Below are 27,176 nucleotides of genomic sequence, written 5' to 3'. Positions count from 1 at the left end.
CCAGCCAGAATAGCCTAGTTTTTTGGGGAACTCCAAGATCTGACAATACTAGTCCTGTTGGAATTGACATCCCTGTGTTTTGAGAGAAATATCTGAGTTTGACAGGTGATGCTCGCGGTTTGAGCAAGAAAACAATAACTGATTAGATAAATTGAACAAAGTGCTAATGGCCTACATGTATCAACTTTCACAGTGAATACTTTTGTTCATATGTTTTGTGCGAATTAATTTAATATTGTGAAATGTATCAGTAAAACATATAGTGCCGATTTAATGCAACACCTAGTGGTTAGAACGTTGGACTAGTAACCGAAAGGTTGCAAGATCGAATCCCCGAGCTGACAAGGTAAAAACCTGTCGTTTTGCCCCTGAACAAGGCAGTTAACCCACTGTTCCTAGGCCGTCATTGAAAATAAGAATTTGTTCTTAACTGAAGGTGAAATAAATAAAAAAATTATAAAAATAATAGATTGCAAAGCAGCATACAACTGACCTAAACATTTGGAAATGACAGGTTAACTTCCTCATCCAAAACCTTAAAACTCAAATGCACCATTTAGCTTACATCTGAAGAATGCAGTCATTTAGGACATGAAATATCCTAAAGATTATGATCACACTTCCTCAATTCAAATATTATGGTGACACTATACCAAAGATAGTTTCTAAATCATACTAAAACTTGGGAACCAAACTCTAGTTAACAGTGTAGCCCTGTTGTCACCTGGACTTGTTGAAATACAGTATCTTCACACCTAGAAAGAAACCTCCAATAACTGTCAATTTATTGAAAAGAAAGTAAGAATTACAGGGGGGGGTAGTTTGGAAAACACTAATCCCATCCGAATTGTCCTCTGGAATAATGGACATTCTGGGGAAATAATTACATAACCAACGTTCTCTAGTAATACTAGTCCTGTGCGAATAGGGCTTACGGAAGGGGGTGAGAACCACAAGCCTCCTAGGTTTTGTATCGAAGTCAATGTACCCAGAGGAGAGAAACTAGCTGTCCTCCGGCTACACCATGGTGCTACCCTAGAGTGCTGTTGAGGCTACTGTAGACCTTTGCAAAACAGGGTTTTAATAAATTATTTGGTGACGTCTGAATACGTTTAGAGGTTTTATCTAAAAAGGATAACTTTAATGTTCCAATATTTTAATGAAATTTGGTGAAGAGGATGGTCCTCCCCTTCCTCCTCTAAGGAGCCTCCACTAGAGCAAACATACCTGTCTGTTCAATAACGTTTTTGCTCCACAATGTAGCAAACCTGAACACACCACAGAAGTATTTTATAGCCGCTAACCTCATGTGCAGACCATGGTACTAGTCCTCCTATTGTGCTTAGTAAAATAGGTGTCAACTCGTAATTTCTTTAAGTCGACTACAAAATGCCCCATTTACAATTTATTTAATTGAAATCTGGGCTAGTCTATGACTATGAAGTTTAGCCATAGAGTCCAGGAACTACTAAACCATATACAAAAAAAATCTAATGATCAATATCCTAAAAAGTTACATTAATTTGGGTTGGTGAAACCACCTCTAATCAAATCATGCTATGTCAGTGGTGTGTTGGGTATATAGCGTCGATCTAGTGCAGACTAAGGAAACCCTCTTTGCGATAACTTTCATTAACGAAACACTTTATTGCAGCACAGTTTGTCATAATTACAAACAGTACCAGCTAAACGTTTGGACACACCTACTCATTTATTTTTTCCTATATTGTAGAATAATAGTGTAGACATCAAAACTATGAAATAACACATTACAAATCATGTAGTAACCAAAAGTGGTAAACAAATTAAATATATTTTAGATTCTTCAAAGTAGCCACCCTTTGCCTTGATGACAGCTTTGCACACTCTTGGCATTCTCTCAACCAGCTTCATGAGGTAGTCATCTGGAATGCATTTCAATTAACAGGTGTGCCTTGTTAAAAGTTCATTTGTGTCATTTCTTTCCTTCTTGATGTGTTTGAGCCAATCAGTTGTGTTGTGACGTGACAAGCTAGGGGTGGTATACAGAAGACAGCCCTATTTGGTAAAAGACCAAGTCCATATTATGGCAAAAACAGCTCAAATAAGCAAAGAGAAACAACAGTCCATCATTACTTTAAGACATGTAGGTCAGTAATCTGGAAAATTTCAAGAACTTTGAAAGTTTCTTCAAGTGCAGATGAAACTGGCTCTCATGAGGACTGCCACAGGAATGGAAGACCCAGAGTTACCTCTGCTGCAGAGGATACGTTCATTAGAGTTACCAGCCTCAGAAATTGCAGCCCAAATAAATGCTTCAGAGTTCAGACACATCTCAACATCAACTGTTCAAAGGAGACTGTGTGAATCTGGCCTTCGTGGTCAAACTGCTGCAAAGAAACCACTACTAAAGGACACCAATAAGAAAAAGAGACTTGCTTGAGCCAAGAAACTTAACCAGCAAGGCTACCAAAGCATTCTACAGCGATACACCATCCCATCTGGTTTGCGCTTAGTGGGACTATCATTTGTTTTTCAACAGGACAATGACCCAAACACACACATCCAAGCTATGTAAAGGCTATTTGACCAAGAAGGAGAGTGATGGAGTGCTGCATCAGATGACATAGCCTCCACAAATCACCCAACCTCAACCCAACTGAGATGGTTTGGGATGAGTTGGACCGCAGAGTGAAGGAAAAGCAGCCAAGAAGTGCTCAGCATATGTGGGACCTCCTTCAAGACTGTTGGAAAAGCATTCCATGTGAAGCTGGTTGCAAAGCTGTCATCAAGGCAAAGGGTGGCTACTTTGAAGAACCTAAAATATATTTTGATTTGTTTAACACTTTTTTGGTTACTAGATGATTCCATATGTGTTATTTCATAGTTTTGATGTCTTCACTGTTATTCTACAATGTAGAAAATAATAAAAAATAAACAAAAACCCTGGAATGAGTAGGTGTGTCCAAACTTTTGACTGGTACCCAATATAAACGACTGCTCTTTTGAATGAGGGAAAGACAGCCGTTTGGAGCAAACATTTAGGAGTAAAACATTAAGAAACATTTTCACAGACTGATTCCACATATAGTGATATAGAAAGTTGATGGCCATCAGCTACCTCCCATAATGGGCCAATACGACAGAGAAAATGATCTTATATACATTATCAGACTAAAATATATTAAAACCATGCCACGCTGTATCACTTGCCACTTTCTCCCCAAAGGTTGTCAAATGTCTTGACAGATTCTGCATTTTAAAAAAGGTCCAATGCAGTCATTTTTATCTCAATATCAAATCATTTCTGGGTAAGAATTAAGTACCTTACTGTGATTTTAATTGAAAACAATGGTAAAAAAGAAACAAAAATAGCTTCTTAACAAAAACCTATTTCTCAAGCAATAATTTCGTTAGGACTGTCTGGGAGTGGTCTGAGAGGCACCTAATTGGAGAAGCTTAATGGGAGGGATATGTAACCTGAAAACTAGCTGTTATTGGCAGAGGTTTGGAACTCTGTTATTGGTCTATTAACACCGCCCGGTAATGTTGCCAGGCAGGCCAAAACTCCACCCATGCAAAATTACCTGAAATTTCAGGCGTTCTTTTCAAACAAGCTTACATTAAAAGGGTATTATCATAATTTTCACAGAATTATTCCAACCTCATAGTGTGGAAATATAGATAAAACATAAGAAAAATCACATTTATGACTGCACAAGCCCTTTAAAGGTGAGTTTCAACTTGAAGAGGACAGTCTGAGGTGTGGTGACATCCGCCACTGCTAGTTCCTGTCCATCAGACAATCCCAGTTCTGCAACAACACAACATTACATTTACAAGATGGCTGAAATAAACACATAGCTTTATATGATCTACCACACACATACAATGCACACATCTTACCTTTCAAGGTTTTGCAAAGGTTTGGTCTAGTTCTTTCTTCAATTGAAGCTATAGTCTGTAAATACAGTGTCTTATTTTTCCCTTCCAGGGTTGCTGTGATGGCTGGAGATTTCATTTGTCTGGAAAACAAGTAAATTTACACTTCAGTAACCATAAAAAACAGCCTCTTCTGTGTGAAGACATGACAGACATCAATATCAGTCAATCTGGTTACTAGATGTACTCACAGGGAGGCGTTCTCTGTCAAGTACTCCAGGACCTCCTGTAGCTTGGCAGAGGGTGGGAACTGTAGATCCTGGGGCACCTGGCTACAAGCTGAGCAGTTCTCCTGTCAGACCAAACAAGAGCATGAAGGCACAAGTAGCCTGAAACCACGCCATACCCTTATAGCCTTGTGTGTCAATAGCACCGTCAGTAACAATACAGTTCTCCTAAATAAAATGGGCAAACATATATCCATTAAGGACACTCATCTGGGTACATCGAAAACATTACTAACCTTTCGCTCTGCCTCAAAGGTGTAGGTGTACAGTCCATCCACAATATTAAATACCAGATAATTATTCAGTGGAATATAAGTGCTGCAAAGTCAGAGAAAGGTAATATGAATGATACCTAGTATGGATTTGACCATAGTATGACCTAGTATGGACCTAGTATGGAATCTCCAGTGAGTCCATCATGTGAAAAAGGGATGAGTCATAGTACTAACCTTGAAGCCATTTTAAAAACTTCAGTGGAACAGGCAGCTACAAAGCAACATAAAATGTGAAATACGTTACACTTTACTTTAGGATTCTTCAAGATAAAACCCAATGACAGTCATTGGCCCTGTCCGGGGGTATCATCGGATGGGGCCACAGTGTCTTCTGATCCCTCCTGTCTCAGCCTCCAGTATTTATGCTGCAGTAGTTTATGTGTCGGGGGGCTAGGGTCAGTCTGTTACATCAGTCATGTTATATCCAGTGTCCTGTGTGTATTTAAATATGCTCTCTCTAATTCTCTCTTTCTGTCTTTCTCTCGGAGGACCTGAGCCCTAGGACCATGCCTCAGGACTACCTGGTATGATGACTCCTTGCTGTCCCCAGTCCACCTGGCCGTGCTGCTGCTCCAGTTTCAACTGTTCTGCCTGCGGCTATGGAACCCTGACCTGTTCACCGGACGTGCTTGTTGCACCCTCGACAACTACTATGATTATTATTATTTGACCATGCTGGTCATTTATGAACATTTTAACATTTTGACCATGTTCTGTTATAATATCCACCCTGCACAGCCAGAAGAGGACTGGCCACCCCTCATAGCCTGGTTCCTCTCTAGGTTTCTTCCTAGGTTTTTCGCCTTTCTAGGGAGTTTTTCCTAGGGAGTTTTTCCTAGCCACCGTGCTTCTTTCACATGCTTTGCTTGCTGTTTGGGGTTTTAGGCTGGGTTTCTGTACAGCACTTTGAGAATATCAGCTGATGTACGAAGGGCTATATAAAAATAAATTTGATTTGATTAAGGGTTTCCTACCAGCTATTACAGCATTAGTTGACGCCACAGCAGGGATGATCCTTTTCACGACGCCTGAGGCAAAGCCATGTCAAAAGAAATCTTTAACTCCACTGTTCAGAGATTTCAGCAACCAATACTTGTAAGCGGGGGAGTTGGTGTCAAAACTTCTATAAAAAAAACATTTAAAAATTCTAATTGAAAATGGAATTGAGAGCAAATTGTGTGTACTATACAGTATGTATGGCTGAAAGCTGGTAAAACATGAGTTTTGCCATCTCCAGGACAGGGTGTTACAGTATGGTTCTCCTCACCTTGTGAGAGTCTGTATGTGACTCCTGTGATGCTGTAGTCAGCAGCTCTCTCCTGGGCCCTCTGGAACACCCACTGGATGTGCTCAGGGTTATCCCCATCCAAACCAACACCATCTGAGGGACAGACATGAGCCGGACTGTCATTAGCTGCCATTATCTATTATAAATGGGTATAATGTTGATCATTATGATAGTGTTATGAAGAAATTATGACCACCAAAAGGCACATTGTGCAATGCCACAGTTTGGGGAGGGGTGGGTGGGAGAGGTTGAGGGTAGCTGAAGGCTGGGACTAAAAACAAACAAAAAGATAACTAATGTAAAACATACTGTCCAGCAAATGTACATAGCATGTATAAGCTGTATTGTTGTCCATGAATTTACTCCAATTAGGGGAGGGAGGTAGGTTTATGGGAAAATAACAAAGAACAAAAATATATTTATTTAGTTTACTCCAATGAGGTAGGGTTATAGATATATACACACACACAAAAGTTTGAGGTTACTTAGAAATGTCCTTGTTTTTGAAAGAAAAACTTTTTTTGTCCATTTAAATAACATCAAATTGATCAGAAATACAGTGTAGACATTGTTAATGTTGTAAATGACTATTGTAGCTGGAAACGGCTGTTTTTTTTTTAAATGGAATATCTACATAGGCGTACAGAGGCCCATTATCAGCAACCATCACTCCTGTGTTCCAGTGGCACGTTGTTAGCTAATCCAAGTTTATCACTTTAAAAGGCTAATTGATCATTAGAAAACCCTTTTGCAACTATGTTAGCACAGCATAAAACTGTTGTCCTGATTAAAAAAGGAATTTAAAAAAACTGGCCTTCTTTAGACTAGTTGAGTATCTGGAGCATCAGCATTTGTGGGTTTGATTACAGGCTCAAAATGGACAGAAACAAAGAACTGTCTTCTGAAACTCGTCAGTCTATTCTTGTTCTGAGAATGAAAGCTATTCCATGCGAGAAATTGCAGAGTGACTGAAGATCTCGTACAACGCTGTGTACTACTCCCTTCACAGAACAGCGCAAACTGGCTCAAACCAGAATAGAAAGAGGAGTGGGAGGCCCCAGTGCACAACTGAGCAAGAGGACAAGTACATTAGAGTGCCTAGTTTGAGAAACAGACACCTCACAAGTCCTCAACTGGCAGCTTCATTAAATAGTACCCTCAAAACACCAGTCTTAACGTCAACAGTGAAGAGAAGATTCCGGGATGCTGGCCTTTTAGGCGGAGTTCCTCTGTCCAGTGTCTGTGTTCTTTTGCCCATCTTAATATTTTATTTTTATTGGCCAGTCAGATATGGATTTTTCTTTGCAACTCTGCCTAGAAGGCCAGAATCGCCTCTTCACTGTTGACATTGACACTGATGTTTTACAGATATGCATGCATGCATGTATGTATGAGCATGACTAGCGTGCACACACACACACAAAATATAATTATAAACTGGGTAATTTGAGGGCTGTATCCAGGCACTCTGCGTTGCGCACATGAACAGAGTAGCCGTGGTATATTGGCCATATACCACACCCCCTTGTGCCTTATTACTTAAATGCAACAATTAACGATTTCACTGAGTTACAGTTCATATAAGGAAATAAGTCAATTAAAACACATGAATTAGGACCTAATCTATGGTTCAGGGCCTAAGGGGGCATAGGCCCACCCCCTTGGGAGCCATGCCCACCCACTAGGGAGCCAGGACCAGCCAATCACATTAGTTTTTCCCCACAAAAGGGCTTTATTACAGAAGGAAATACTCCTCAGTTTCATCAGCTATCTGGATGGCTGGTCTCAGACAATCCAGCAGGTGAAGAAGCCAGATGAGGTCATGCAATGGTTACACGTGGTCAGCGGTTGTGAGAAATTAACAAGAAATTCTCTGGCAACAGCTCTGGTGGACATTCCTGCAGTCAGCATGCCAATTGCACACTCCCTCAAAACTTGAGACATGTGGCATTGTGTCGTTGTGTCGTGTGACAAAACGGAACATTTTAGAGAGTGGTCTTTTATTGTCCCCCGGCACAAGGTACACCTGTGTAATGGCTCCCTGTGGCTCAGTTGGTAGAGCATGGTGTTTGCAATGCCAGCATGGTGTGTGCAATGCCAGGGTTGTGGGTTCGATTCCCATGGGGGGCCAGTAAAAATTTTAAAAAATTAAATGTATGCATTCACTACTGTAAGTCGCTCTGGATAAGAGTGTCTGCTAAATGACTAAATTTTTTAAAAAATGTAAAAGGTAATGATCATGCTGTTTAAATCAGCTTCTTGAGATATTATCTTGGCAAAGGAGAAATGCTCACTAACAGGGATGTAAACAAATTTGTCCTGAAATAAAAGATTCCAGAAATGTTCCATATGCACAAAAAGCTTATTTCTCTCAAATTCTGTGCACAAATGTGTATGGTGTGTATGGTGTTTCCTCCAACACATTGGTGTGGCTGGCTTCCGGGTTAAGTGGGCATTGTGTCAAGAGGCTGGGTTGTGTTTCGGAGGACGCACGGCTCTCGGCCTTCGCCTCTCCCGAGTCCGTACGGGAGTGGGACCAACACTTTACATGTTGCGTTTATATTTTGTTCAGTATATATGGGGGATTGGAAATGATGCAGATAATTACTTTGGTAGAAGCCACAATATATCTGCCATATTAAAAAAAAAAATAATAATATATAGATTCCTGGCTGTTTCTGCTCTATCTTAAAGCAATCAGCAAGGGCAGAAACGGCTAAAAAAACAATGCTGTATTGCAAACTGTATCATTAGATAGTCATATTATAGGACCTCCCGAGTGGCGCAGTGGTCTAAGGCACTGCGTCGCAGTGCTAGCTGTGCCACTACAGATTCTGGGTCCGAGTCCAGTCGGCCATGACTGTCGCAGCCGGCCGTGACAGGGAGACCCATGGGGCGGCGCACAATTGGCCCAGCATCGTCCGGGTTAGGGGAGGGTTTGGCTGGGCAGGGATGTCCTTGTCCCATCGCGCACTAGCGACTCCTGTGGCGGGTCGGGCACAGTGCATGCTGACATGGTCACCAGGTGTATGGTGTTTCCTCCAACACATTGGTGCGGCTGGCTTCCGGGTTAAGTGGGCATTGTGTCAAGAGGCTGGGTTGTGTTTCGGAGGATGCACGGCTCTCGACCTTTGCCTCTCCCGAGTCCGTACGGGAGTTGCAGCGATGAGACAAGACTGTAACTAACAATTGGATACCACGAAATTGGGGAGAAAAAAAGGGGTAAAAATAAAAGATATTATGACTACCTATTATAACAGCTGTGGAGGTATTATGACTATGTCAATCTTTATGATAGTGTTATGGCGGTATTATGACGGTCGATACAGCATAATCATTTTCATCCAGCCATTCATCCAACGCCTGGCGATGATGGAATCTAATCCACAAACAATAATATGGAATTCTACAAATAAGAGAAGAAAATGTGTCAGAGCCATTGTTTTACAGTGCATTCAGAAAGCATTCAGACCCCTTGACTTTTTCCACATTTTATGTTACAACCTTAATACCGCATAATGACAAAGCAAAAACTGTTTTTTCGCTAAGTTATTCAAAATAAAAAGCTGAAATATTACATTTACATAAGTATTCAGACACATTACTCAGTTCCTTTGGCAGCGAATACAGCCTCAAGTCTTCTTGGGTATGACGTTACAAGCTTGGCACACCTGTATTTGAGGAGTTTCTCCCATTCTTCTCTGCAGATCCTCTCAAGCTCTGTCATGTTGGATGGGGACCGTCGCTGCACAGCTATTTTCAGGTCTCTCCGGAGATGTTTGATCGAAGTCCGGGCTCTGGCTGGGCAACTCAAGAACATTCAGAGACTTGTCCCGAAGCAACTCCTGCGTTGACTTGGCTGTGTGCTTAGTATCATTGTCCTGCTGGAAGGTAAACCTTCGCCCCAGTCAGAGGTCCTGAGGGCTCTGGAAAAGGTTTTGGGTTCATCAGACCAAAGAATCTTGTTTCTCTTGGTCTGAGAGTCTTTAGGTGCCTTTTGGCAAACTCCAAGCGGGCTGTCATGTGCCTTTTACTGACGAGTGGCATCCGTCTGGCTACTATACCATATAAGGCCTGATTGGTGGAGTTCTGCAGAGATGGGATAATCTTCCAGAAGGACAACCATCTCCACAGAGGAACTCTTGAGCTCCTTCAGAGTGACCATCGGGTTCTTGGTCACCTCTCTGACCAAGGCCCTTCTCTCCCAATTGCTCAGTTTGACCAGGCAGCCAGCTCTAGAACGAGTCTTGGTGGTTCCAAACTTCTTCCATTTAAGAATGAATGCACTGTGTTCTTGGGGACCTTCAATCCTGCAGACATGTTTTTATGTCCTTCCCCAGATCTGTGCCTTGACACAATCCTGTCTTGGAGCACTACAGACAATTACTTCGACCTCATGGCTTGGTTTTTGCTCTGACATGCAATGTCAAGTGTGGGAGCTTATATAGACAGATGTGTGCCTTTTCAAATCATGTCCAAGCAATTGAATTTACCACAGTTGTACTCCAATCAAGTTGTAGAAACATCTCAAGGATGATCAATGGAAACAGGATGTAGCTGAGCTCAATTTCGAGGCCCATAGCAAAGGGTCTGAATACTTATGTAAATAAGGTATTTCCGTTTATTAATTTAGCAACAATTTTGAAAAAAAAAAAAAACAGTTTTCGCTTTATTATTATGGAGTATTGTGTGTAGATTGAGGAAAAATATTTATTTAATCAATTTTAAAATAGGGCTGTAACGTAACAAAATGTGGAAAAAGTAAAGGGGTCTGAATACTTTCTGAATGCACCGTAGGTACAAATGATTTTAGAAAACTCCATAATGTACACAAAGTTTGCACTTACGTCTGTAGAAAGATTAATCAAAGTCTTGGATTTTGTTGAAATGTCTGAGCAGGATACTATTTAAGAAAAATAGTATCCTACAAATGTTCACATGCTCAAGCTTAGTAATGCAATAATGTGTATGGGGTAATCCTACATGCCGGTATTCACCACGTCAGTTGTAAAGGATACGGGACGACTTGACATCCAGGGACGCGACCATTGACAAAGTCAGCAGCCACATCTGCTTTTGGCCGTCCAACATCTTTGGTCCTAAACAGGGTATACAGATGAGATGTGTGTGTTTAACAGTAAACTCTTAAGACTCTTTTTCTTTCAGTAGATTTTTTCTATCAACCGTGAACACACTAAGGTTGGTATCCATCATAAAGTAATAGATTAATGGACATAGGAGAATGTGGGAAAATGGCAAGCCAAACCTGAAAAGGAACTGCCTGTTGAGATTGGAGATATCAATGGTATCCATGTCAACAACATGAATGTGACGAAAACCTGACAGGGCCTAGAACAAGGCAAAACCAAACATTAAAGTGGAACTGACAGCATTTCAGCAACATTACATTTTATTCATACACAACCCAAGGAATAATATGAGGCCTTTTACATTGTCTGACAAGCGAGCAATTAGATATGATTATTTTCATAAATGCATAGAATGTTTGGGAAATACGTAAATACCACAGGAGTCCTCTAACATTTGAGAACTTGACAGTCCTATTGATCAAACAACCATGAAAAGGTAGACTCTCTCCCTCAGTTGCCTATGTACGTCAACAACTAATGCTAGCCAGAGCGAGATGAGCTCAAATCTAACGAAGGAATATTAGATAAACACTCACACTTTTTCAGCTAGTTGGCCGTCAAAATTGCACTGATAAACGATGGGGGAATAGTAAGTAGCCTGCTCGTCCTTCTGCAGCTTACCTGCTAATGCATGCTTGTCACAACCCATGTTTTGAAAACTGAATAGGAACTTCCCTGCCTACCCGCCCATTTGATCAATGCCAAATACATTTGATCACAACTAAGAGATATACTAACTGTGGATAACAGTCGTTCAAGTTCAGCTTTGCGAGCTAGCAAAGCAATTCACATTTCTCGCTAACTAACCAAATGACAGCTGCATCTCTAGCTGTAGCCACCGAAAAACGATCAGGGGGAAAAAGTCGGTCACTCACACACTCGTCCAATAACATGACATCCTCCTAACAGCTAGCTAGCTAACGTTAGGCTCTGTGTTTTTAGCTTGCTAAATAAATACGCTAGCCCAAGGGTGTCAAACTCAATCAGTGCACGGGCCATATTGAAAAAAACTACGAATTTGCGGGCCAGATATAGCCTACTTGTTTTTACAACAAATAATAAAAAAAGTGAAACTGGGACGCAAACTGGCCATTGTTTTATCAGAAAAAAAAAGATGTCCCTTTATAAAATGTCCACTTATGTACATAGAATACGGTATATAAAATTGTTACATATTAGAACAAAATATAAATATGTGTACAGCCTTTGCTGCTATGCATAATATACTGCGACCCTAATCCAAAAAAGTACTGTAACGACCCGGTATTGTGTTCTGTGTTTGTGGGTGTGTTATGGTTCTCATGGCTACTAGCAGGGGTTAAATATGTCAGGACAGAGGGAAAGGTTGGGGGGGTATGATGGGTAATCCCGCGGGATTTGGAAATGCATAAATAGGGATTACTGTCTCATTTTATCTCTTTTTCTGTTCGGGGCCTTGATCTGTTCCTATGGGAGTAACCCTCAATTAGACTTGGTATAATTGTGTACGTTCGGCATTTAGCGGCGTGGGCTGTGGCCTGAACAATAGCCCAGTTTAGGAATAAACCTGTGTTCTGACCTGCACACCTAGAGTCCGTCTCTTTTTCCTTTATGACCCAGCCGGGTCATTACATTGGCGTCAGAAGTGCTTTCGAACTACGGGATCAAGACTAGGCGAGTTAGCTGTTCAGTATAGGCCGGGTTAGCTTTAGCGTGACTCGCATCTACGGTCATGATGCTTGGGGCGAGGCGGAAAATTAAGGAAGAGTCGGACAATGTGTCCGTTGTGGGCTCGGGGGTACCCGGTCGGGAGGGTCGGGCGGCGACTGCCGTAGAAGAGCTGGAGGGCCACATGGCGGGAGTTAAATTGTCAGTCAGCAAGATGGCAGAACTGGCGGGTTTTCCTTCACACCGCTCGAGAGCAGACGTCACGGCGACGGGGATATCGACGTCACCGGGTGCGGAAATGGCAGGGCCTGCTTATGTAAACAGAGATGGCAGCGGCCTATTGCCATTAGCCACGGTAGCAGCTAAACTACCAAAGTTCAATGGACAAGGTAAATGGGAAGTTTTTTTCACTCAATTCGAGTTGTTGGCTAGAGCCGGGAGGTGGTCTGACGAGACGAAAGCGTTACAGCTTGCCCTGAGCCTGACAGAGGAGGCGTCGGAATGCCTGTTAACGCTAGCCCCGGACGAGAGGGGCGCCTACGGTGCGCTAGTGGAGGCATTGGGGAGCCGTTTCGGCAGCGACGCGCAGCCCAACATGCTGCGGATTGAACTGAGTAACAAAAAGAGACTTCAGGGGGAATCATTAAAGGCGTTGGCAAGTGGTATTCTGAGCCTGACCAGGCGGGCTTATGCAACTATGCCAATTGGGGTGCAAGACGAGCTGGCACGGGACAGTTTTATTAGAGCACTCTCTTCCACCGAACTGGGTAAGCATGTTCAGATGGCGGACCCACCATCTCTGCGGGCTGCAGTGGAGGTAGCCAGGAAGAGGGAGCTGATCTGGGGTGAGGGAGTGAGAGTGGAAGTCGCCAGTCAACCAGAGGTGAGAGCAGTGGTGGCTGGGGTGCCAGGGGTCACGAAACCAGAGTGGGTCGACGAGTTGGGCGGGCTAGTCAAGACTGCTTCGCTTGTCATGGAGAGGGGCTCCAGGCAGCGTCGCAGTGTCAGCTCAACTCCTATTGTCTGCTGGGGTTGTGGCCAGCCTGGCCACATTCAGCGGGAGTGTGGCAGATTCCCCCGTCACCAGGGAAACGACGGCGGGTTCTCGCGCAGGGGGCAGCGCGGACCCACCCCCCCGCCCCCGAACCCACTGTAAGCAAAAGAGGTACCCAGCAGCGCAGACAAGAGGGTGGGGACCTGCTCCCCCAGGGTGTAGCTGCCGCCGTGTTTCCTAGTCCGGTAGTTGTGGTGGGACGTACCACCGTTGGGGACTTCTGCAATGTCATCGTCAAGGTAGAGGGGGTGGAATGTTTGGCCCTGGTCGACACGGGCTCTACAGTAACCCTGGTGAGACCAGACATACTACCTGTTGGGGTGCGGGTGGAGCCGACCCTTGTCCAGCTACGGACTGTCACGGGAGAGCTAGCCCCCATGTTAGGGAAGTGTCAGCTATCTGTGACTGTGGGGGGGAGAACTGTGGGGTGTCTGGCGTGGGTAGCAGCGGTGCAGGACCCCTGTATACTGGGAATGGACTTTTTGAAAAACTGTGGGGCTCAGTTGGACTTAGCGTCGGGCACTTTGAGGCTGTCGGGGGGGCCCACAGTGGGAATGTCGCCTTCGGGAGAGCCAGCAGGGGGCAGGGCTCTCCCTCAGTCTTCCTCCAAGCTTGCAGAAACTCCACCGGTCATCCCGGCTGCTCCCTTGGTCGTTGTGCCATTCCAGCAGCTGTCTCCGGCGGCGACGGCCTTCACTCCCCATCATGGTGCAAGCACAGGCAGCTCAGTAGCCCAAAACACACTGGCTCCTTCACCCCATCAGCCCGACGGGGGGAAGGAGGAAGCTATCGACGCCGTCGAGGCTGTGTGGCTGAAGAACTGTCAGGGTCTGGATGAGAGACAACAGAGACAGTTAAAGCAGCTGCTGTTGGACTTTAAAGATAGCTTCGCTTGGGGGGAAGATGAGGTAGGACAAACGCACCTAGTTCAGCACGAAATAGACACTGGGGACGCCCGACCCATTAAAATTCGTCCCCGTCGTATTCCCCTTGCCAGGAGGGAAGCAGCAGACACAGCTATTGTTGACATGTTGCGGGCTGATTTCATTGAGCCATCAGATAGCCCATGGTCCGCGCCGGTCGTCATGGTGCCTAAGAAAGGGGGTAAACTTAGGTTTTGTGTTGACTACAGGGGCCTAAATTCTGTCACCACTAAAGACTCTTATCCCCTACCGAGGATTGATGAGTCGCTAGACCACGTGAGAGGGTCCTCGTGGTTCTCCTCCCTTGATCTGCGCAGTGGCTACTGGCAGGTGCCCCTCTCGCCAGGCGCACGTGAAAAAACGGCCTTCTCCACAGATAGGGGCCATTGGCAGTTCAAGGTGCTGTGCTTCGGGCTCTGTAATGCTCCTGCCACCTTTGAGAGGCTCATGGACAGAGTGCTGGCGGGGGTTCCGAGAGACGAGTGTGTTGTGTACCTAGACGACATATTGGTGCACGGCACATCGTTCGAGGGGGCACTGGGGGCACTTAGGCGAGTGTTGGAGAGGATCTCGGGGGCGGGGCTAAAATTACATCCGGGAAAGTGCCATTTCATGCAAAGGGAGGTGGCGTTCCTGGGGCATCAGCTGGGTGGTGAGGGCATCAGCACGATGCCAGACAAAGTAGAGGCTGTGAGGGGGTGGCCAGTTCCAGGGGGAAAAAAAGAGGTTAAGAGCTTCCTGGGGCGGGCATCCTACTATCGTAGGTTTGTGAAGGGGTTTGCGGGGGTAGCGGCTCCTTTGAACCACCTTCTCAAGGAGGACACTGTTTTTCAGTGGACCGAAGAGCACCAGCGGGCGTTTGAGGCTCTCAAACGTGCCCTGATGGAGGCCCCTGTCCTGGCCTCACCAGACCCGAACCGTCCGTTCATCCTGGACACCGACGCAAGCAATGAGGGTTTGGGGGCTGTGCTGGCTCAGCGTGGTCCGGATGGGGAACACGTAGTAGCTTATTACAGCAGGACTTTTGATAAGGCTGAAAAACGCTACTGCGTGACAAGGAGAGAGCTTTTGGCTGTCGTGGCAGCAGTACGCCATTTCAAGTACTACCTGGGGGGCCTGCCGTTTGTGGTCCGGATGGATCACTCCGCCCTGCAGTGGCTTCTCTCCTTCAAGGAGCCAGAGGGTCAGATTGCCCGCTGGCTGGAGGAGCTGCAACCCTACGACTTCCAGGTGGAGCACAGAGCCGGCCTTCGCCACAGCAATGCAGACGCCTTGTCCCGCCGCCCGTGTGCTGAGGATGGCTGTGGGTACTGCGCCAAACGCATGGAGCGAGAGAGAGAACTGTGCAGGGAGGAGGGAGTCACCGCCACGGTGAGTCAGCTGAGTGTGACAGAGTGCCGGGAGCTTGAGGCTGTGGACGTTGGGGAGTGGAGGCGTCGCCAGGAGGACGCAGAGCTGCGTCCTGTGCTGCGGTGGGTGGAAGAGAGAAGACGACCGCCGTGGGGGGAAGTAGTCCCTCTATCACCAGTCACCAAGGGACTGTGGGCTAAATTCACAGTCCTTAGAGTGGCTGAGGGAGTGCTCCAGAGGGGGTGGAAAAAGCCAGCGACTGGAGAAATTACGTGGCAGGTAGTGGTGCCCAAAAGGCTGCAGGGGAGCGTGTTACAGCAGCTTCATGGGGGAGTTGGCGCAGGGCATTTTGGGGTCTCCAAAACGTTAAAGCGCATGCGTAAAGGCTTCTATTGGGCCAGGCACAGGAGGGATGTTGAGGACTTTGTAGGCAGTGCGACGAGTGTGCTGCTAAAAAAGGACCTCCAGGTCAGTCACACGCCCTCCTACAACAATTCCCAGTAGGGGAGCCCATGGAGAGACTGGGGGTAGACATAGTGGGGCCGTTTCCAACCACAGACAGAGGTAACAGGTGGATTCTAACCGCTATGGACTACTTCACCAAGTGGCCGGAGGCTTACGCTCTCCCAGACCAGGAGGCAGAGACAGTAGCTAATGCGTTGGTGGGGGGAATAATCAGTCGGTTTGGGGTGCCACAGTCTATTCACAGCGACCAGGGGAGAAACTTCGAGTCACGGGTGTTCTCAGAGTTGTGTAGACGGTTAGGCGCGGAGAAGACGCGCACTACTCCGCTTCACCCCCAGAGTGATGGGCTGGTGGAAAGATTTAACAGAACGTTAGCACAGCAGCTGGCCATCGTTACCTCAAAACACCAGAGAGATTGGGACACCCACTTACCGTTTATTCTTATGGCATGTAGGTCGGCTGTTCAAGAATCGACTGCGTGCTCCCCAGCGCTACTAATGTTAGGTTGTGAGTTGCGCACCCCAGCCGAACTGACGTTTGGCCACCCTCCTGATAATGACGACGGGGTTTTGCCTGGCCCGAACTATGTGTGTCGTCTGCAGAACCGGTTAGAAGCGGCTCACACCTTCGCAAGAGAGCAACTCGAGAACGCAGGGGTGCGCCAAAAGCGCCACTACGACTCGCGCGCTAGGGGGAGGCACTTTGGAGCGGGAGAATGTGTGTGGCTTCACAACCCCACGCGCAAGAAGGGGCGGTGCCCAAAGCTGGACAGTGCATGGGTGGGGCCGTGTCTGGTGATAGAGAGAGTGGGGGAGGTTACGTACCGGGTGGAGGTCCCCCCACGGAGCAGGAAGGTGGTGGTCCACCGGGACCGATTGGCACCCTACAGAGGGAGGAAAACGGTAGGAAATGGGAGTGAGGTCTCTGATGTGAGCCCACGGGAACAGTCTAACGAGGAGACTCTAGCGCAACCTGAGCCTGGGATGGGGGCTGCTTCTTCGGAGGGCGCTGGAAATGACATTGGGGCAGATGAGTGTTCTGGGGGTTCACCGGTGAGAGCCACGGGGAGGCCCAAGAGACTGATGCGACCTCCGGGTCGTTTTAAGGATTTTGTTGTGTAACCCTAGGGGCTAGGGTTTAGAAAGGGGGGGGCTATGTAACGACCCGGTATTGTGTTCTGTGTTTGTGGGTGTGTTATGGTTCTCATGGCTACTAGCAGGAGTTAAATATGTCAGGACAGAGGGAAAGGTTGGGGGGGTATGATGGGTAATCCCGCGGGATTTGGAAATGCATAAATAGGGATTACTGTCTCATTTTCTGTTCGGGGCCTTGATCTGTTCCTATGGGAGTAACCCTCAATTAGACTTGGTATAATTGTGTACGTTCGGCATTTAGCGGCGTGGGCTGTGGCCTGAACAATAGCCCAGTTTAGGAATAAACCTGTGTTCTGACCTGCACACCTAGAGTCCGTCTCTTTTTCCTTTATGACCCAGCCGGGTCATTACAGTACTTTAAAAAACGTAGCAATAAGTTGTAACATTTAAACTTAAAACATGTTTTCATTTTTTTGCACTGCATGGATCACGGGTGCAGTTGAATACAGCATTGCTGTATGGTGACATACAAATGTGTTGTAGTCAGTAGCCAACCTAGCTTACTGCTCAAAATTGCTGTAATAGGCCTACATGTTTCTCCTTTGCGTGGAAGTTTGTTGCAGGTTTTTTATTTTTTATTTATTAATTGAGCACAGTTACACGCACACAACAATGCGATTATTGTGGATAGTCACGGCAATATAATAGTTTGTTTAAAAAGTTGACATGGTTTGCAAGAAGAACGATTTCCCTAATAATCCTGTTTACATGGACACATCTGAAATCAGGCTACTGATGCAACTTTTGAGAAATACAGAAATTCTCTAATAAAAAGTAACGTTCTACCACAGTGACAATGTTATTTTTGCGAATTGTTCTTGATTCTGATTTTGGACATGTACCTTTTTTATGTAAAAACGCTGGAACGCCGATTATGCTGCTTACATGTTTTAGTAATTAGCTAGATTGCTTAGAAAACCAGGTGTTAATCGGCATATGCTTACTTCGATTATGACTTTACACTGATTAAGATAAGCAGAGTTAGGTGTTTACTGATGCCATACTCTACCTTCTGCCACAATCAGTTTAATATCAAATTACTAGTGTACATGTAAACGTACTCACTGTCAAGCCTTAAAAACCAAAGGCAGACTGCAACATTTTAGTAGCCTAACTAGGCATGTGTCTGTCTGTAAACTTTCCCATTCGCTACGCGCTGTAAACAAGGAAGCGCATCAGGCAGTCATTTCATAAAGTAGATGATTCAATTTGACTCATTTATATTCGCTTGTGTATGACACGTGCGCTAGCCAATTTGCCACGTTATGACTGACTTTTGATCATTGATAGTTTGATTGTATTGACATTCCAAGCCTTAGTTACAGTCGTCCATTTTTGGTCAAAATATTGAGACATTTAAACTGAAACAGTGCATCCAATGGGTGGAGGCAGCAAAACATGGGCCAGACCATCTGTGATTTACAACCTGATAGCAATATTTTTTGGACTACCAAGAAATGTATTGGTGAATTATATTAATAATGCATTGAACTCCTTCGATATACAGTTGAAGTCAGAAGTTTACATACACCTAGTTGGAGTCATTAAAACTCGTTTTTCAACCACTACACAAATTGCTTGTTAACAAACTAGTTTTGGCAAGTCGGTTAGGACTTCTACTTTGTGCAAGTAATTTTTCCAACAATTGTTTACAGACAGATTATTTCACTGTATCACAATTCCAGTGGGTCAGAAGTTTACATACACTAAGTTGACTGTCCCTTTAAACAGCTTGGAAAATTCCAAGAAGCTTCTGATAGGCTAATTGACATCATTTGAGTCAATTGGAGGTGTACTCAGTGCCTCTTTGCTTGACATCATGGGAAAATTAAAAGAAGTTAGCCAAAACCTCAGAAAGAAAATTGTAGACATCCACAAGTCTGGTTCATCCTTGGGAGCAATTTCTAAATGCCTGAAGGTACCACGTTCATTTGTACAAACAATAGTACGCAAGTATAAACACCATGGGACTATGCAGCCGTCATACCGCTCAGGAAGGAGACGTGTTCTGTCTCCTAGAGATTAACGTACTTTGGTGCGAAAAGTGCAAATCAATCCCAGAACAATAGCAAAGGACCTTGTGAAGATGCTGGAGGAAACAGGTACAAAAGTATCTATATCCACAGTAAAACGAGTCCTATATCGACATAACCTGAAATACCGCTCAGCAAGGAAGAAGCCACTGCTCCAAAACCGCCATAAAAAAGCCAGACTACGGTTTGCAACTGCACATGGGGACAAATATCACACTTTTTGGAGAAATGTCCTCTGGTGTGATGAAACAAATATATAACTGTTTGGCCATAAAGACCATCGTTATGTTTGGAGGAAAAAGGGGGAAGCTTGCAAGCCGAAGAACACCATCTCAACCATGAAAAACGGGGTTGGCAGCATCATGTTGTGGGGATGCTTTGCTGCAGGAGGAACTGGTGCACTTCAGGAAATAGATGTCAGGAATTGTGAAAAACTGAGTTTAAATGCATTTGGATAAGGTGTATGTAAACTTCCGACTTCAACTGTATTCTGCCAACAATGCCTTATTATAAGTCATGGAATTCTGATTAAAATATAACCTATTTTTAAAACTGCTTATAAAGTTGGTTTTGAAGCATAAACTGGGAATGTCATATATGCAAAGTAGTTCAAACGCTGTCAGTTCCACTTTAAGATATTGATGTGCAGAAACAGACAAAGAAACAAAAGGCTTGCATGCATTTGCACCTGGATGCTGGACATAAACTCTCATACCAGATTTTTGAGCAGCTCACACCCAAGTCCTCCAGCTCCGATGACCAGGATCTTGCATGTCTCCAATAAGAACCCAAGGGACTGAGAACATAAAAGAGTTGGTTTGGTGAATGATTATCTCTATCCCCTAAATAAAGGAAATGTTATTAGTTATCTATTTGTTATTCCTTCCTTACCTCAATGCTTGGCTCAAAGTCAGGATGAGTGAATGGGCCGGGTCTCTCGAGGAACTTCTTCACATGGTTCCATCGGCCATCCCAGTCTCTACTGTCTCCATCTACAGCCATTCTGCACACAGAGAACACACGGTGCTCTTCTGCACATATCAATCAGAAATCATTCAAACCTTTACCACAAGTGTGATGAGTCAAAATGAGAGAGCTAGCTAGGTAGACACAGGTCTGTAACTTGTACATTAACATCATGATGATTTCCCTAGTATAACTAGCTAGCTAGTACCTAAACAATTTTTCGATTATCATATGTGAAAATTCAGGCTGCAGATTTCATCATTGGCAGCAGATGTTGCTGCTGCTAACTAGCTAATGGAAACTAGCTGGCTACCATAATAGCTCTCCAAAACGCTAGGTGGCATTCTGCATTATCCCTACTACAGTTCTCAGCGGTTAGCGTCTCCCACGACTGGCTCATGTGAAACTACAATCCTGACGCTGTTTTAAAAGGTGTACTAAGCAGAATTCGCTCCGCCATTTCCTGGTTGCTAAAATTCTAATAGTTTGCCTAATTTCAGTTTGTGTGACAAACAAAGCAAGTATAGTGTAGAGAATCATTATACCATCTAAACTGCTGTGAAATATTTCCCTAAGCCAAAATATTCAGGTTTCATACAAACAGTGGCAAGTCAAATTCAAGGACTTTTAAGTACCTTGAGCTAGCAAGACGTCAGACTGAAATATCAGCAACTCTTTAACAGTTGTACAATCATTCTCAGAGAGTCGGGGGGTTGTTTGGGGGGGGGGGGGGGGGTTGTCTATTGACACGGCAGGAGTCGAGGGATTTCAATTTTTTTTTAGCGGTCTCTCTGACACTTGCCACTTTAGGTCTGGGCTGAGGTAGTTCATTTCACGTCTCAGCTTATGTCGTGGGCGGAGTTTCCCATTGGACAGTGTGGTGAATGAAAGCGCTGCTAACCGAGGGAGCAGGTGAACATAACGAGCATATATGGGGGGGTGATAAGGGACATATATATATATAAGCCTTGGCAACTGTACCACCTGACATGATACCAACGCCTTACTAACGTCTGTGTGACACCTGCATTGCGTGTTAATGACAGTCATAATGTGCATAGTTTACATTTATATTAATTAAATCTCAACCATAGACGTTACAAATGTACAATTTTCCCCGTGCAAGCAGACATTCCGACATAGCCACCTTGGACTATAGTGTAGCCTACGGCTTGTGTATTTCCTGTTATCGCTAATGGCCTAGAAATGATGATGTGGGTTCGATTACAGGCATAAAATGGCCAGAAACAAAGAACTTTCTTCTGAAACTCGTCAGGCTGTTCTTGTTCTGAGAAATTAAGGCTATTCCATGCGAGAAATTGCCAAGAAACTGAAGATTTGTCACAACACTGTACCACAGAACAGCACAAACTGGCTCTAACCAGAATAGAAAATGGAGTGGGAGGCCCAGGTGCACAACTGAGCAAGAGGACAAGTACATTAGAGCGTCTAGTTTGAGAAACAGACACCTCACAAGTCCTCAACTGGTAGCTTCATTAAATAGTACTTGCAAAACACCAGTCTCAACATCAACAGTGAAGAGGTGACTCCAGGATGCTGGCCTTCTAAGCAGAGTTACAAAGAAAAAGCCATATTTCAGACTGGCCAATAAAAATAAAAGATTAAGATGGGCAAAATAACACAGACACTGGACAGAGAGACTCTGCCTAGAAGGACAGCATCCTGGAGTCACCTCTTCACTGTTGACGTTGAGACAATCTGAAGGTAATTATCTTTGCACACAACACAGCAGTGTCCAGGCCTCCAGACTATTCACTCTATCACCTGCTATATGGAGGGGGGCTGCAGCAGTTAACTGATGTAAACAATGCAATTGTATATAACATTATTGCATATACTGTAGTATACTTTTTTTGATTGACTTAGTGTTTTTCTTTTGCTGTTTTTTGTATTAACGCACTTTGAGGTCACTAATACTCCACCTGATGTGGTAGAAGTTGTCGAACCAGATTAGAACTCCTTCAAAGACCACCTTCAGGCACGGACTGAGAAGGATGTGGAGGTTTTTGACCAGGTAAAAATTGTCCGCTGTTCATTTATTTTCTGGCCTTCCAAGAGATATATAAGAGATGTATTTGTAATAATATTAAATATAATTGCATTTATTTTAATTATCAATCAAGGTGAGACTGAACATGGACTGGGTGCATGAGAAAAAGAAGAGCCACCTGAGAAGAATCAAGGGGACCAAGTGCTTCGACATCTAGGTGAATGACTTGGCTTGGAAGAAGGACGAAAGGAAGGTGAGACCCGGGAAAGCTTGGTGCTCTTTCGCTCCTAGCTGGGGTCAACATCCGTTAAGGGGAATATAAAAAATCTCAGATGGTAACTATTTGCCTTTGCTGCCTCGTGGTGGATGGCATCGCTATGCTGTCAGCAGTACCAACACTGGCCTAGGTGTTTCTCAAAATAGTCCATCTCAAGGCTAACCACTGGGTCACGTTAAGTAACCGCCACTTCCAGGTAGGTACTGTTAAGGTGTATGACTCCAGTGGTCATGACACCACCCTGGAGTTTCTCTCAACTCATCTCTCCATCTTTCCCAGGGACCATCCCTTCCCAACCCCACTGACATCAAAAATAATAAAGGTATCCTTTATTTTCTGTCTTCCATTAACATTAATCCATGTCTAATCAAACATTTAAAGTAAATAATTAAATAACTATTTTTACATACCTGACAATCATTTAACCTGTGTGTTTGCTTGTTTACGTCTGTCTCCTACCCTGTTCCCTTTACTCTGCTCCTGGTCTCCAGGACCTAGGGGTTCTGCCTAACACCCAGACATGGATCCACCTGATGTCCTCCATTACCAACCACCCTCCAACTTTTCATTACATCAGCTACTGTTATTGTCAAGTTGTCATTATCTGCTAAGAAAGAGCAAGACAGCTATCATACTGGGCACATAATGTGAGCTGCACAGATTAGCTAAAAACACTAGCACTGCAAACACCCAGAACAGAGGGCAGCAGCGCCTGAACTTTGCAGTTTCCCTCTTCGAGTCCACTACCTGTTTAAAAAAACAAGTGACAGGCAGAACCTCCCATCCACACAAGACCCACCTCCTCTCTATTCGACACACCAGAATTCTGTATTTCAGTCTATGATTGCCATGTGAGTGTACAAAAAATCTGAAAGTAAATTGACACACATGTACCAAAAGAATATCAATGGTTATGTATTTAAATCTAAAATATTGCTAAATTGGTTTTCACAGCTGTTTCATAAGGTGTTTGTTATTGTAAATTGTAATGCATCACTTGATGGTATTTGTTAGTTCAACATTATTATTTGTATCATAAGACATACAATAGATATATATTCAACCACAAGGGTGTACTAATGAGCTATGACTTTTTAAAATCATTATTGAGGACTAAAATTATTTCAGTGTAGGTAAGGGAATGCCTGTTTAAAATGAAAACATGCCAGCCAGACAAGCCAGTGTATGAATCAAATGTATTTGCATATTAATGGTGTGGAAATTGGTTCACTTTGTGATCTGTAAGGTAAGTAACATTAATGTGTGTGGGGGGGGGCATTGAAATTATATTATGTTTACCCTGATGCCTGTTTACTCATAAAAGCAGAAGATGGTAAATATCATTAAATCGCAATGGTTAGCCTATGCAAATTAATAGGAATACATTTACCCTAATTGGTAATATGACATGGGGGAAAGTCAGGATCCTAGTCAGGCTTTTGTTTGTCAATTCCAGATTAAATATAGGTCTTCATGTGTATCAAATCCTTAGGCAATTGTGGGCTAAATCAATGACAAACAGCTTAAATGTTCAGGCTTCATCATGATCTGTGATCAAAACAGGCTGGGGTGTTTACGATTCCGTTTAGTCTAAGGATATGCGTAAGAACGTAACTGCACTGAAATGAATAGCCTGATTCAAATGGATTCTCCTGAATAATAAATGATCTGTTCAATCAAATGTATTTATAAAGCCATTCTAACATCAGCTGATATCACAAAGTGCTGTACAGAAACCCAGCCTAAAACCTGAGGCATGGTCCTAGGGCCTCTGTTAAGCTGTTTGGTCTATGCATAGATCCATACCGATTCTAACTTTTGGGTATTTTGCATTAGGCATAGCTCTACATTGCAGAGCATTTAATAAACCAACCACATTTTCCTGGGATGTTTAGGCTGCGCAAGACCTTCAATAGACCAGTAGACTGCGGAAATAATCGTGGAGTTTATCATTGTTATAGCCTAGATCGCTTTATAAAATCTGGACTGTTGCTTTTCCTATGGCTAAGCAAACAAGTGGTAGCATATGCTTTTTGCACGTCTCTACAACAAGGCCTATATTCTCACATAGCCCCTCAATTCGAACCCTGCTTTTAACCATAAGACATCTCTACAGAAATGTATAGACGAAGGATTGCATGGTGACAGTGACTGTGACTGTTAATCCAGTAAACTGGGAAGTGGGGGGAAAACAAGGTCAAATCATGACATCAGTGATTTTCAGGTCAAAGAAAGATGCCAGAGATTCCGAGTTGGATGACTGTTCAAAACAAAACTAAAATCCCAGTCTGAGATAATTTTTCCCCCCCCAGAGTTCCCAGTTGTCTTGAACGCACTGAAGTCGAAAGTCAGATTGCAGACTTCCGAATTGTTTTGAATGCGCCAATAGGGACCTAGACTACCCCAACAAAGAAAAGGGGGATACCTAGTCAGTTGTACAACTGAATGCATTCAAATTAAATGTGTCTTCCGCATTTAACCCAACCCCTCTGAATCAGAGAGGTGATGGGGGCTGCCTTAATCGAAAATCCACATATTCGTCGCCCGGGGAACAGTGGGTTTACTGCCTTGCTAGGGCAAAACGACAAAAAAAGTTTCTCTTGTCAGCTTTGGGATTCGACCTTTCGGTTACTGGCCCAACGCTCTAACCACTAGGCTACCAAGAAGCCCTTGTGTCTGTATTAATGCGAGAAATAGGCATATCTACACGGTAATGGTGGCTGCAATATCAACTAGCCTAATAAGTTTTGCATTGAGGTGATAGGCCTATTTTAGCTAAATCGACAAATGAACTTGCTATACTAAACAGAGACTTTAACACATAACACATGTAGACGTTTTTAAATTGTTCGTTGTAAAATCATTCATAATAAACTTACACGCAAACTGACACATGACGTATCAGTGACACGTTACGCAACGTGAACACTATGTCCACATGACGTGTACATGTCGTGAACGCGTCGGCAGTTTGAAGCCTTAAAAACAAACTTGTCTCCATTGACAGTCCATGTTAATTCATGGCGCTAGGAAGACGTTAGTAGACTTGGTGAGAGGTATCAGTAGCTTCATGAGGCTTAATTCTGGCATGTATCACTCCCCATAAGCATACATGAATCCACTCGTTAGCACAGGTAGGCGCGATTAGAACTCAGATCAATAAGCCTTCTGAATGTTGACCAACGCAATAATAAGTGTGTAAACGATAATTAACTAAATTAAAAAGGTGCGTAAACGTCGTTTATCCTCCACTACATCCCTGGTTGTGTCTGGCAAAACCCCATTCATAAACGTCAATATCCTGCCAGACTATTTAATAAATGTAAACAAGCGCTGTAACATGTAGATATGGCCATGTGTGTACTCTAACCCTATAAACAGGTGTGTATCAATTTAACCTTTTGTTTTCTGAAAATGGTTTCTCACTGATATGAAAGATAAGGTCATTATGCTTCCAAAATCGTACCACAAGCGATGCGTGTTCAGACCGAGCGTCGGGCTGTTAACAAAACTCCCGCATACCGAATACGCCTTCGTCCAATGTTGACTCTTATGTGTAATGTTCCAGGCTGGTAAACTAGATAAGTTACCTATCCGTTACCCGATTTTCATCTGTGTGGAACTGCGAGTCATGATCAAGGGCTAGCTAACGTTACCATAACTAACTGGTCTTCTTTGATATTGCAGAGCTAGAGCCTCTGGCCGAGGTTAGATTTGGTACACTTTGACTAGGCCTATAATTCCTTGCTAATATGTGCCAGGTCGTTATAGTAAACTAGCTAACTACTTGAATTGGTCCAATTTCCAAAACTGAAATTGTTGAATGAATGAATTTCCACACTCCATGCTAACAGGCTAGCTAACTAGTTGTGCAACTCAAACCTACTGCTGACAGTTTCAAGCATTTCGTCACTAACGTCTCAGTCAGCTCCTCTATTTTCCTTATTTTCTTCTCCCTAAAAATGAGAGAATAAAAGAAGGTTCAATGCTTGTTTAACAGCAGCATATTTATGTCAGCTACAAAATCTATTTTGGTAATGTTACTTACGGCTCTTCAGCATCCGCCATACTTTCACGCTGCCATGTCCCCAGTGCCTGTACTGTATATTCACACAAATCAAACCTGCGTTAGCATTATGTGCTCAAATTTTGCAGTTATAATGGTGCTTTCAAGACAACTGAGAACTCAGGTAAAACGAGGTCAACTCATCACGTCAGTGATATTCAGGTCGGAGCTCGAGATTCCGAGTTGGATGACCGTTCAAAACGATATTTCGTTTTTTCCGAGTTCGTTAATGCTCGGAAGTCGGAGATTTCTGAGTAACCATTTGTTTTAAACGCGGCATGTGAAGCCATAGACTGTTTTAAAAAATAGGGTGAAGCACAACGTAATTTTGATTCACATCAACGTTACTGTGCTTGTCCTACGCTCGCG

General features: G+C 43.9%; 1 protein-coding gene across 8 annotated transcripts; it reads right to left on the bottom strand.

The window, feature by feature from the left end:
- Positions 1-1,627: 1,627 nt before the first annotated feature.
- Positions 1,628-27,157, bottom strand: LOC106572411 (NEDD8-activating enzyme E1 catalytic subunit). 8 transcript variants are annotated; one of them, XR_014380683.1, is made up of 13 exons: positions 26,790-27,157; positions 26,659-26,697; positions 20,379-20,490; positions 20,203-20,283; positions 17,125-17,183; positions 10,978-11,060; positions 10,730-10,810; positions 10,559-10,602; positions 5,691-5,804; positions 5,398-5,451; positions 4,113-4,213; positions 3,886-4,004; positions 3,766-3,793 (listed from the first exon to the last, which is right to left on the bottom strand). XR_014380683.1 is itself a non-coding variant. In XM_082962130.1 (12 exons), exons 1-12 carry the CDS (start codon positions 26,807-26,809, stop codon positions 3,687-3,689), a joined length of 960 nt encoding a protein of 319 aa, XP_082818256.1. In that variant the 5' UTR covers positions 26,810-27,157; the 3' UTR covers positions 1,628-3,686. The 8 variants fall into 8 exon arrangements, 3 of the variants coding, with proteins under 3 accessions (XP_082818256.1, XP_082818258.1, XP_082818257.1); XM_082962130.1 differs by lacking the exon at positions 5,398-5,451 and having other exon boundaries at positions 1,628-3,793; XM_082962132.1 differs by lacking the exon at positions 5,398-5,451 and having other exon boundaries at positions 1,628-3,793; positions 26,628-26,697; positions 26,790-27,156.
- Between the last annotated feature and the right edge of the window lie 19 nt (positions 27,158-27,176).

Source organism: Salmo salar, chromosome 15 (assembly GCF_965601325.2).
Source record: "Salmo salar chromosome 15, fSalSal1, whole genome shotgun sequence".
Classification (NCBI taxonomy): Eukaryota; Metazoa; Chordata; class Actinopteri; order Salmoniformes; family Salmonidae; genus Salmo; species Salmo salar.
The sequence above is the reverse complement of the archived record's forward strand: the minus strand, read 5'-3'. Positions and strand labels throughout refer to the sequence as shown.

Excerpts from the sequence above, each read along its gene's own strand:
- LOC106572411 (XM_082962130.1), bottom strand. The coding sequence starts at position 26,809 with ATGGCGGATGCTGAAGAGCC. Across the intron at positions 17,184-20,202 it reads GTGAGCTGCTCAAAAATCTG|GGTGCCAATCGGTCCCGGTG; the intron begins GTATGAGAGTTT and ends CTCCCTCTGTAG. Across the intron at positions 3,794-3,885 it reads CCTTTGCAAAACCTTGAAAG|AACTGGGATTGTCTGATGGA; the intron begins GTAAGATGTGTG and ends GTGTTGTTGCAG.